The sequence below is a fragment of the Polistes fuscatus genome, unplaced genomic scaffold (assembly GCF_010416935.1).
Source record: "Polistes fuscatus isolate 324 unplaced genomic scaffold, CU_Pfus_HIC Scaffold17, whole genome shotgun sequence".
NCBI lineage: Eukaryota > Metazoa > Arthropoda > Insecta > Hymenoptera > Vespidae > Polistes > Polistes fuscatus.
In genome coordinates this window covers 4,269,907-4,283,084 of record NW_025113075.1, presented here as the reverse complement: position 1 = coordinate 4,283,084, position 13,178 = coordinate 4,269,907, and the positions used below count along the sequence as shown (strand labels likewise).

General features: G+C 26.5%; 1 protein-coding gene across 5 annotated transcripts in view; it reads left to right on the top strand.

Annotated features, from left to right (window-relative positions):
• The first annotated feature begins 7,158 nt into the window (after positions 1-7,158).
• The window catches only part of LOC122515048 (tropomodulin), a 51,808-nt gene continuing 45,788 nt past the window's right edge, over positions 7,159-13,178 (top strand). For 2 of the 5 annotated variants that reach the window (XR_006303197.1, XM_043632206.1), the window contains exon 1: positions 7,159-7,651. Coding sequence is in view for 3 of the 5 variants with exons in the window: in XM_043632206.1 (XP_043488141.1) it covers positions 7,550-7,651 (102 nt within the window). In the remaining 2 variants the exon portion in view is untranslated. The remainder of the gene's footprint in view (positions 7,652-13,178) is intronic. The other 3 variants (XR_006303198.1, XM_043632209.1, XM_043632208.1) reach the window with 3 other exon arrangements.

Here is a 13,178-nt window from a genome sequence, read left to right as displayed (position 1 = left end):
AAAGAAAGGATTTTTATTTAAATAAATTGATCGTTTAAGCATAAAATAGAATAATTATTCTTACTTGTCTAGGTTAAATTAATCCACGTGCAAACCACGGAATGTAAAAACATTTAACGCTCGTCGAGAAACAAATTGTCGATTATTTATAAAATGAAATATTTAAATGTCAACAGTATACAATATAATAAGTACAATATAAATAACAGTATATAAATATAATATTTTTCACTTAAACAATATTTCTTTAAACCACCGAAGATAGAGAAACACTTTTTTCTTCGTGAATCACAAATGAAATTTTAAAAATAATATTTAAATCGTATAAAATGAATGTGTCTTTTATTTTATTTATTGGAGATAAGATTTTCTATTGAATTTTAATTATATTAAACGTAATATAATTATTTTAAAAATAATATCATTGATAAAACAAAAACAAAAATATATTAGGTAAAAACATTTTCAAATGCAGAATTACGAGTCTGATAATAATTCTTTGAACCAGTTGACATTATTAATTGACCGATCTAATAATTGATAAATTATCTAAAGATAGTTAGTCAAGATACGTTTAATGTCAGAAGGTTGACCAACGAACCAACACGAAACAACGTAATCGATTTTACCGGTTATACTTAAAGTACTCGTGACATTTACTTATTGACATTTATGAGATCACAATCAGGGTTCGTGTCACGTATTATATTTGCTTGTAAAATGATAATGATTATAATAATAATTATTACATCATTTTATTATTCTTTTGTATTTGATCTAAGGTATTTATTATTATTATAGAATAAATTTTCAATGCATTATATATTATAATAATAATTATTATTACATAATTTTATCATTCTTTTTTTATTTGATTTGTAAATGATCTAATAATTTATTATTAAATTATAGTATACAAATTCTCGATGAATAATTCTATTATAAAAATAATTATTAAATAAAGTTATAAATCATTTGCATTTGATTTGTAAAACGATCTAATCATCTGTTATTGAATTAAAATAAATTTTTTATTGTAAAAATAATAATTCTTACATAAAGTTTATAATATTTATTTCCATTTGATTTGCAAATGTGATCAAACAATTTATTATTAAATTAATATAAAATTCCAATATACATCAATTATGAAAATAATTGATTATCAAATTATTATTATTAAATTTTTATTATTATTAAATTAAAATTATTATTATTATTAAATTAATATAAAATTCCAATATACATCTATTATGAAAATAATTATTAAATAAAGTTATAAATCATTTGCATTTGATTTGTAAAACGATCTAACCGTCTATTATTAAATTAAAATAAATTTTCTATCGTAAAAATAATAATTCTTACATAAAGTTATAATATTTATTTCCATTTGATTTGCAAATTTGATCAAACGATTTATAATTAAATTAATATAAAATTCCAAATGTATATCTATTATGAAAATAATTATTACACAAAGTTATAAATCATTTGCATTTGATTTGTAAAACGATCTAACCATCTATTATTAAATTAAAATAAATTTTCTATTGTAAAAATAATAATTCTTACATAAAGTTATAATATTTATTTCCATTTGATTTGAAAATGTGATCAAACAATTTATAATTAAATTAATATACAAAATTTCAACGTATATATTCCATTATAAAAATAACGATTAAATAAAGTTCCAATTCAATTTTCTATTTGAATTAGTAAACGAGATCCAATATCGTTTATTAGAAAATTAATAACAACATTTTCGCATATATATATTTATTTAACTTTGACGATAAAAGCGTGAGTTTCATTTAAACATCCATCGAAACGAAGATCCAGAGAAAATTTTCCACGCTTTCGCAATTCGGGCCTGGGTCAATGCAGAAATGAGTTTTTATACGGAACGGTGATGAGGAGATGAAGTGGGGTATGGAGAAGGGATGAAGACGGGACGGGTTGGGGGGCGGGGGGTGGGGGGGAGGACGTGAGAGAGGGCTTGAAACAGTAAGGAGAGAGAAGAAAAGCCAAACGAAAATTGGCGGTGGGCGTAGGAAATTAATGACACGTGTGCATCCTCGACTAAATCGCGGAAGAGTAGAATAGGAGAGTAGTATCTTTTAAGAGGAGTCTGACATTTCGGAAAAAGAGACCACGAGAGAGAGAGAAAAAAGAGAGCGAGAGAGAGAGAGAGAGAGAGAGAGACAAAGATTGACTGACGTTAACAGACAAATAAAAAAATCCCCAAAGAGATTGTCTTTTAATTCGTCAAAAAAATGTTAAGCTTTACCTCCTATCTGCTACTAATTGGAAATTAAACAATAACAAAAAAAAAACATACAACGAACAATTAATTTTACCAATTACAGATAATAAGAATAAATTAATAACGTTGAGAATATAAAAATACAAAAACTTATGATATAAAATGATAAATTTAATATATATATATAATAAAATCTATATAATAAAATACATATAATAAAATGATAAATTTAATATATATATGTGGGATGCGAGCACCTCCAAGCCAAACACTTAAGTAGGCGTTCGTGAGGAGATTGGACGGTGGGCCCTGGATAGCTCAATTGGTTAAAAAGCAGTCGCGGAAAGCGGAAAATCCGGGTTCGAGTCCCGGTCCAGTCTGTCCAACGGCCCAATTTTTCACGAATCCTACATATATATTATTAATACATAAATATATTAACTAATTATATAAAATATTATATATTATTTATAAAATGATAAATTTCATATATATATTAAAATATATATAATAAAATACATATAATAAAACGATAAATTTAATATATATGTATATTAAATACATTAAATATATTAAATAATTATATATATATATATTACGATAAAATGATAAATTTAAAATATATAATAAAATACATATAATAAAATGATAAATTTAATATATACATTAAATATATTAAATAATTATATATATATTACGATAAAATGATAAATTTAATTAATAAAGAAAAAAAAAAATAGCAAAGGAACGCGGAAATACAATTTGGAAGATAAACATTACGAATACATGTAACATTTATTTAGCAACTAAGTCGAGGAAATAATAAATTACCTAGTAATTTATAATCGTGTTAGAGTAGATACGTTATAGAAAGAGAAAAAAAATAGAAAAAGAGAAGAAGTAAGGGGGAACGGTGGGGGGGTGGAAAGAGAGAGAGAGAGAAAGAGATAAATAGATAATATAGTGTAACAAGATGTAGTATAAATAAGTAAGGTAGTATATTAAGAGTCGAATACACGCGATACGAAGATGGGAAGTAAAGGATAAAGCAAAGCAAGCAAGTTTACCGATCGCCAACAGATATCATCGTATAAGATTTTCCCTGAAGTCTTGCATAAACGGAAAACGGTGGTGGTGGTGGCGGTGGTGGCGACGGTGCAACGCTTGTGCTTCCCGTGCCAAATATTATTTCTGCGAGTTCGCAAACAAACGGATCCGATATCTGTCCTGAACGTTTGCAATTGCAATTGCGATTGACCGAAATGTGTGGACTGCTGCAAATCCGTTGTGGGATCTTAGAAAACATATAATACGCAACACGAACGAACGCGACCGTCCCCATTGCCGCAAAACATTTGACAACGAATTTAATAAATAATCAAAATAATAATAATAAAAAAAGGAAAATAAAAAAACAACGAGATCCAGAAGAGTAGTCAAAATTGTAATTGTAAAAGGTTTTTAGGGAGAGGGGGTAAAAGAAAAATATTGAATCTCTTATTATTCTTTATTTCTTTTATTTTAATATTTAATTATTTATTAAATTATATTCATTTATATTTATTATTATTTATTATTATTATTATTTATATTTATTAAATTAATTTAATATTTCTTTTTTATTATTAATTATTTCTTTACGAAAGATGTGTGTTAAGAAGATATTATTCTTAATATATTTATACATATTTATTATATTATTATTATATATATATTAAAAAGTAAAAGAATTGTAATTGTAAGATTTAAGGGGGAAAAATATTTAACTCCTTCGTGAGTAAGGGGCAATTACGATAATTATTTCTTTACAAAAGATGTGTTTTAAGATGTGTTATTCCGAGTGAATTATTTTTAATTTATTTCTTTAAATTAACGTGATATTAAATTTAATTTAAATATAGGGGCGGGGGGGGAGGTCTTTGTTTTACGAGCAAAATTCAGTATTGGATGAAAATGTTTGATTAATCGAGAATCGAGAATCGATTAATCTGCACTCCTAAGTGAAATTTATTGAAAAAAAAAATTGTAAGCGCCACTTAATCGTCGTCCTTCCACACTCCTCTCTCTCTCTCTCTCTTCCTCGAACTTTATTTTAAATAAACGCGGAGCTAACGCATACACACAAGCACACACACCTATCCACCCACCCACGCATCGAACGAGGTCGATGCATAAAGGGACAACCTAAAATCCGTGATGACGTAGTCGGGTTAACTCGAAACGAAACGATAACGTTTTCAACCTTTTTTCTATTGTCGTTCGATTGAAAGGTACAATTCCTGTTCCCTTTTTTCTAAACCGTAGACTGGTTTGAAAATTCGAACGCATGAACGAACGAATGAACGAATGAATGAACGAACGAACGCAAAGCAAAGCTCGTAAATGTTCCGAAATTTTCCAACTATTCGATGGTAGTGCTGCACCTGAAACGTTTTTAACGTCACCGTGACGTCAAAACTCTTGACGCAATTGTCGGCTACGGTTACGTTTCTTTAATAATCAAATGACTATGACGTTATCTTTTATTAATGATGAATATAAAAAGAAATGTTATTAATGGTACTGGGAAAATTTCCAACCAGACGATTTTATTTAAAGATAAGAATGATTTTATTTTCATTGTTTTTTTCTTTTCTTTTCTTTTCTTCTTTTTTTATTTTGAGATGGGAAATCGATTTAAACGTTGCCAGAATTAATTAATGACTTCTCGGAATTTTTGATTATTAATAGTTAAATAAATTTACGTTATGTGTGGAGTATTATTTCATTATTCATTGTAAACTATTTAAAAGTGTACATTAATAATCGATATTATTTTGAAAATAATTAAAATAGGGACAAATTAACGAAATATATATTTTCTTGGTTAATTAATAATGTTCGAATTATCGATTAATTCTATTTAAAAAAAATTTACATATCGTATAGAGTATTATTTAATTATTATATATAATTTATTATTTATTTTATTATTATTTATTTAAAATTATTTTAAAATTAATACAAATTATTTATTTTAAAATTAATAAAAAGAAATCAATACTATTTTCTTACCATTCGAAATCACTAAAAATACTTTGCAATACATCAATATAATTATTCTTTAATCTATATTAAAAATTAATTCAATATAATTACCAAAGTGTTAAAAAACATACGTTATATCCTATAGTATTTTAATTTACTATTATAACTATAAATTAATTCAATTTAAATTTAATAAATCAATCTCGATATTATTTTATCTATCGTGTTCGAAAACACTGACAATAAATACTTGAAAATTATTCTTTCATCTATATTAAAAATTAATTCAATATAATTACCAAAGTGTTAAAAAACATACGTTATATCCTATATAGTATTATTTAATTTACATATTATAACTATATAAATTAATTCAATTGAAATTTTAATAAAACAATCTCGATATTATTATTTTACTATCGTGTTCGAAAACACTAACAATAAAAAACTTGAAAATTATTCTTTCATCTATATTAAAAATTAATTAAATATAATTACCAAAGTGTTAAAAAACGTACGTTATATCCTATATAATATTATTTAATTTACATATTATAACTATATAAATTAATTTAATTCAAATTTTAATAAAACAATCTCGATATTATTATTTTACCTATTGTGTTCGAAAACACTGACAATAAAAAACTTGTAATGTCTTATATTCAAAATTGATGAAATAATTGTGACAAAAATTAACGCACACGTCTATAAGATAAGAAAATATGCAAAAAAAAAAAACAGAAAAACAACATCATATGAGAAAAAATACAAAGACTGTAATTTTCAATAAGAAGAAAAAAGATGGAACGTGTTTTACGCGAGACAGAACTGTATATCGTCATCTTCGTCATCCTCTCTCTCTCTCTCTCTCTCTCTCTACTAGCGTACCGTCCTAATTATACATGTTTCTCCGTATTTCTGGAATCGGTTACTCGACGGAAAGAGAAAAGACACACACACACACACACACGAGGTTGAGAAAGACCGAGATAGAATAAGAAAGAGAGAGAAAGAGAGAGAAAGAGAGAGAAGAGCCCAAAAGATCGCGAAAAGCTTCAGTCGCGCGTGGTCCACCTACAATCACGCATATACTTTACTCTTAAACCGTGCTTTTCTTCATTTTCTTTTCTACTTTCTTCTACACTTTCTTCTACTTTCGTTTTTTTTTTTATTTAAAAATTCTGTTGTTCCCTCTCCGACCCCCTCACCACCACTACCACCACCACAAACCACAAACACCGCCACTTCCAAACCTTTTCTTTTCTTTTCGTTTACTTTATTATTTAACGTATTGTTTTGTTCCCCTCCCCCCCTTCCATTACACATCCACCAATCAGGAATTTTCTTTCGTTAAATCGTTAACTTACCCTTACAGAGATAATTACGCAAAGAGTTGGGGTTGGTTTTATTTGTGATTTCTTTTGATTTTTTTCTTCTTTTGTTTTTGTTTTTTTTTTTTTTAACGATTTTTCATTTATTTAAACGCGTTTACACACGAAACTTTTACGAAACGGGAATAACATTTTCGAGATTTTCGAAATTCATTTGAGAAAACAGTATTATTATTGTACGTTTATCGTTCATTATCTTTTTTTTGCTTTCTTTTTTATTTTTTTCCTTTTTTTCTTTTGCAACGTTTTTTCATCGCAGGATCTATCATAGAATTACTCGTGATCTATTTTTGTTTTTTTTTCTTTTTTTTTTATTAATTTTGATCGATCATTTTAACGATCCTGTCCAATGTAATTTTGATATTTCACGAAAAATAATATTTTTTCTTTTTTTTACTTCAAAATCTCACGTTCAATTAATTACGATTCGATGAATTTTTGAATTTCATGGCTTTGTTTTGTTTTGTTTTGTTCGTTTGTTAGTTTCCCGTCCCTTTTCCAACCCTCGAATGTAATTAATATGATCAATTTGTGAATAAGGAAGGGACAAAGACGATAATATTCTCGTAAAAATTAAATCTCGTAAGGAGAAAAGTTTATTTTTAAATAAACTTTTTAATAAGTGAAAAATCTCTGTTGTCAAGGTGAACGTCGGTCGTGCATTTTAGTGAAAAAAAAACAAAAAAAAATAGACAGTGAGAGAACGATTTTTCAATTTCAAATTGTACAATAAGTCGAATAATTGATAAAAGTTCGAGGTGGAGCTCGTCTAGGAGGAGTAGGAAGAAAGATTTCTACGTAAAAAAGAAAAATAAAGAAAACTAAAAAGTAAAAACTAAAAACAAACATCATCATCATCATGGCGACCACGGAGATATTCCAGGATTGGGATTCTCCCCATGAGAATATTTCTTCGATGACTAGGACGACGACTACTCGTAAAACTACGACTAGACGCGAGGTGAGTTTTAGAGTATCGAATACTCGAATACTCGAAATCAAATGCCTGGGGGAAGAGGAGGGAAGCGGTGTCTGGTTTTGGCACGAAAAAACCCTAAAAAAAATTAAAAAGCTAAAAAATGAAAAGAAAAAAAAAGAATAAAAATCTGAGCCACGAGAAAATGTCCGAACCCTTTTTAAAAACCCTAAAAACGATTAGAACAATGTTAAATAAAATTAAATATATACTTTATACTCCATTAATTAAAAATAATTTCGAATGTGTTTGTATTTATCGGAATAAACGATGACAAATAATTACAAAATATTATTAACATTTCTAATTCGATTAATTATTCTAGTCTATTATTTTGTAACGACTATGACACACAACTTCTCTCTAATAACTCGTTGAATTATTCTGCAGAAGGCATATATATATATATACCCTTTTAGTTGAAGTTAAGTATCGCTCGTTCGTACGGTATAATCGAGAGTATGACGAATTTTATGCGTTTTCGAGTAGCAGTTTTAACGACTGACCGAACACGTGACATACTCGTAATCCTGGAACGATTCAATCTAGTCCGATTTACTAGAGAGTGGATCCTTTTGTTTCTTGCATTAAAATCATAAAATATAATATATGAAAACACACACACACAAAGAGAGAGAGAAAAATAAACCTACCATCGAAAAACAAAATAATTCTTACGGGTAAAAAAGAGAACAAAGAAAATGAGGGAAAAATCCAGGAATAAAAAATCCAGGGATAAAAAATCCGGGGATAAAAAATCTAGGAACAAAAAAGTCCGGGGATAAAAAATCTAGGAACAAAAAAGTCCGGGGATAAACAATCTAGGAACAAAAAGTCCGGGGATAAAAAATCTAGGAACAAAAAATCCGGGGATTAACAATCTAGGAACAAAAAGTCCGGGGATTAACAATCTAGGAACAAAAAATCTAGGGGATAAAAAAGTCTAGGGGATAAAAATTTCTGACAACTAGATCGACATTTTAGAACTTTGCTAAGAACGTTTTTAGAAGTTAGGAAGATAGCCCTGCGCATTTATAGGCCAGTTGCCAGGACCCAAGGCCGATTTGCTTTTCCAACTTAAAGCGTGATAAACAGCCATGAAAATCGTAAACGTACGCGAATGAGTAATCGCAGAGAGACGGTTAATATACTTTTTACATGTTTCCCCAGTTTCCATCGGTATGCCAAGAAAATCATCAGCCTTACCCCTTCCTCTCTATCCTCCTTCTTCTTCTTCTTCTTCTATCCAAACTATTTTGCTATTATTTTTCTTATTTTCCAACTGACGTTGGATTTTAACTAACTACCGAGAAACAAACTCTTGACATTTTTTCATTTTGCCCAGGAATATTATTATTATTATTATTATTATTATTATTATTATTATATCCCCACGTGTCTCTTGCGAAACTTCGTATTGCGATGATTTTCTTTGTTAAAGAATCTTCTTCGTTTTATCGCAAATATCGTACGAAATAATACTTCCTCTTACTGTGAACAAATTCATATTTTTAATATAATTTCATTATCCTTATCAAATAATTAATTAATCGAACGATTACAATATTTATAGATGACAAATTTTTTTGTCATCTTTAATTTAAGGGGTTATACGCAGTTAGAATTTAAAAAAAATCGATTTTTTTTTTTTTATTTTCGGAATGTACATATATTTAAGTATATTCTTTGAAAATTTCAAATCGATCCGACAAATATTCTTCACTTCATGTAAGCTGCAAACAAAAATTTTGAACTATGTGTAAACGTCTCTTTGAAACTTTAAACGCGTTTTTCTCAAAACGGTATTTTCAAAGTCGGTGATCTCGATTTTTCAAAAACGGCTTAACCGATCGGTTTCGAATTTTTACACAATCTTCTTAGATATATTCCTCGGGTATTAAGTATAAGGAATAATTTTTAAAAAATTTATTACTATTTTTTTGAAACAATTTAGAGCGAAAATTTTAGTCAAAAACAACAACTTTTTTTCAAATAGACGCCATTTTGTCAAAAATCAAAATTTTTATTATTCCTTGGTTTTAATACCTGCATTAATCTATCCTTTAAAAGAATCCACCATATTTTTTAATTTCAATAATCCAAACCGCCAAAATGAAGATCACCGCCAAACGTCTTTTTTTAGAGGACGTTCAGGAAATCATCTACAGGAGCGGTGCAGATTAATATTTTTACATAATCGACGCGCTATTGTATTCTCAAAAGTTAGCTCTATTTGAATTATCATCACTTTTGTTTGAGAAATAAAAACTGTTTCTAGAAAAAATTCATGAAAATACGTCTTTTTCGAGCCTCGCAACTGCGTATAACCCCTTAAATCTTCATTTTTATATGAAAATAATAAATCAAATTATACGAATATTTGGTAATAAAATGAACGAAAGAAAGAAAGGAAGGAAGGAAGGAAGGAAGTGACGAAAAACCTTCCTCCAACCCTCACCCCCCACCCCCTTTCATCAACTTTTCATCGAGATACACAATTCAATTGAATCACGAGCAAAAACACGTTCAAATGCGTACCATATCGAAACCTTATTTTTACCATCGTACAAGAAGACAAAAAATAGAACGTCCAGTTCTATTAATACAAAGAGCAATATCGTGCGTCAGTTTTTGAATAATTTACGAGTAGGAGATCCTGTTCTCTCTCTGGTCTACGTTCAAGTAATTCTCCCTTTGGGTTTTAGATTTTCTATGATCTACGTGAAAAATTCGTTGTTAATTCGGTTGGAAAGATGTTTAAATCGGTTTCGAATGAAATTTTTATGATAAAAAATAAATGATTAATTTGTTAAACCTATTATTATTATTATAGTTCGCGTTAAACGATTTTAAGAGATATTATTTTCTTCGAATAGAAATCAAACGAAACAAATGCAAATGATTTATGTTTTATTCCTTCTCGGGGGTGAGGAGGAGGGGTAGGGGGAGGGACGGGAGGGGAAACACGACAGACAAGGTGTCACTATTATAATCTCATTAATTTAAATCTTTGGATTAGAGATTTAAACGTAGGTGAAATCTTTCCAAAGAACTATTGCCATATTTTAGAATCGGATAAACGTTTATTATTTGGCATAGAGAAACTCAAACGACTACACCTGTTGTCGTCCCCCTTTCTCTCTCCTTCTTCTTTCTCTTTTCTATCATCGATTCTATTCTTCGTTTCCTTTCTTAAAATGATTAAATCGTGTTAACAGTTGTCCATATGTCGTTAGTTCGATATATATTTATTTACAATGTCTTACTAAATTTTCTTTAGAATGATTTATTACCTTATTTCTATATTTATATAAATGTAATATATTTCCTAACATATACATATATAGATAAAACTAAACGGTGGCATGTTATTAATCATTTAACACGACTATGTTTATTATTTAGGTATGTGTGTTTTTGTGTTTATATATTATATATTATTATATTATATATACGAATTAGGTAAATTACAATGAACAATTAAATAATATAAATAATAATATAATAATAATAATTAAAATATTAAATTATTAAATTATTAATTAAATTTTTATTATTAATAAATTATTAATTAATTTTTTATTTATTAATTAAAAATTAAAATATTAAAATTATTTAGGTGTGTGTGTTTTTGTTTATATATTATATATTATTATATTATATATACGAATTAGGTAAATTACAATGAACAAATAAATAATATAATAAATAATATAATAATAATAATATAATAATAATATATAAATAATATAATATAATAATAATTAAAATATATAAATAATATAATAATAATAAAAATGTATATATATATATAAAGAAATATATATTTGAATGATTGTTAAAATGTTTTGCAATACGAAGTAAAATATATATTTATATATACTTGTAACAAATTCGTGAAATATTTGAAATAATTTTAATTTAATTGTAAGATTCTACGATGCATGCAACATGTCGTGAAAGACATTAGTATACCACCGTAAAGTATTTAAACGTCGATTTAGAAGGACAAAGCACACGTGCATCTCACTTAAACACTTCTCGAATACTCTTTCGCAGTTTGTGTTGTGCGTGGGCGTTAGAAAAGATTTCTTCTTCAAAATTCCATCGCGTGTGTTTCTCGTTTATTCGTTTCTCCTAGCTAGCTAGCTAGCTAGCTAGCTGCAACGTTCAATATTTTCTTCGGCTAACAGAAATCACGCGTTTCCAACCGTGCTCCTCCGAGAATTTTATTTTTGACGGAAGAGAAATAAAAAAAGAAAACTTAGAAAATGTAAAAAAAGAAGAAATATGTTGACGTGAGAAAAATAGAAAGATAGAAAGAAAAGAGAAAGAAAGAAATGAGATTTTAGATTTTGGTGACAAAAAAGTTCGTAGTAAATCAAATTTCGAAATACGAATAACCGTGGAGTTACTATTCTTTGATCTTACCTGAGAAAATAAAATTCTTGTACAAAGGGACGCAAAGTTTTATAATTTTTCGAAGAAAAGAAAAATAGAAAGAAAAATATTTTCTTCTTCTTCTTCTTCTTCTTCTTCTTCTTTTTATTAGGACTTTGTTCTGTTATAGATTTTATTGCTATTTCCGAAAGACAAAAATATTATTAAAACATAGAAAAACATATTATTAAAAACGTATTATTAAAACATTAGAAAAACATATTATTAAAAAATGTAGTTACACTTAATACAATATTTGATTAATATCTAACTGATATATAATAATATAATTACATAATAAATTAAATTAAATAAATAATTAAATAAATAATTAAATAAATTAAATAATAATATAATTACAGTAATTATTATTATTATATTAATAACTATTACTCAGTTCTGTTACTACCACATAAAAGTCATCGGTGTAAAAACCCTGACGTATCGATACAAAGATCGTACAATTGCAACGATCCGTATCAAAACTATCACAAATAACAAATATTTCAATATATATAAGATAATATATAAAATATATAAACATATGCTTTATATTAATATATTAATATATTATATATATATTCTTTTCTATAAAAAACATTAATACGTTGCATCCATTATTTCCAATAGTTACAAAAAATTATTAACAATATCTTCTAACATTAAAAAACAAATATTTCAAACAAACAAATAAAACAATATTTATTTTAATATTATTATTAAACAATTAAATATTATTATAATAATATTAATTGTTTAATAATATTAATAATTTATATAATTATTATATTATATATAATATTAATAATTAATAAACTTAATATTTATTATTAAACAAATAAAACAATATTTATTTCCTCTCTCTTTTATTTTAATATTAGACAAATATTCATGTTTCAATATAAATACGTTAATAAATGAAACACCTACCATATAAATAATATAATAAGAAATTAAATATTATTATAATAATATTAATAATATAATATATATAATATAATATAAATAATATTATTATAATAATATTTAATTGTTTAATAATATTAATAATTTATATAATTATTATATTATA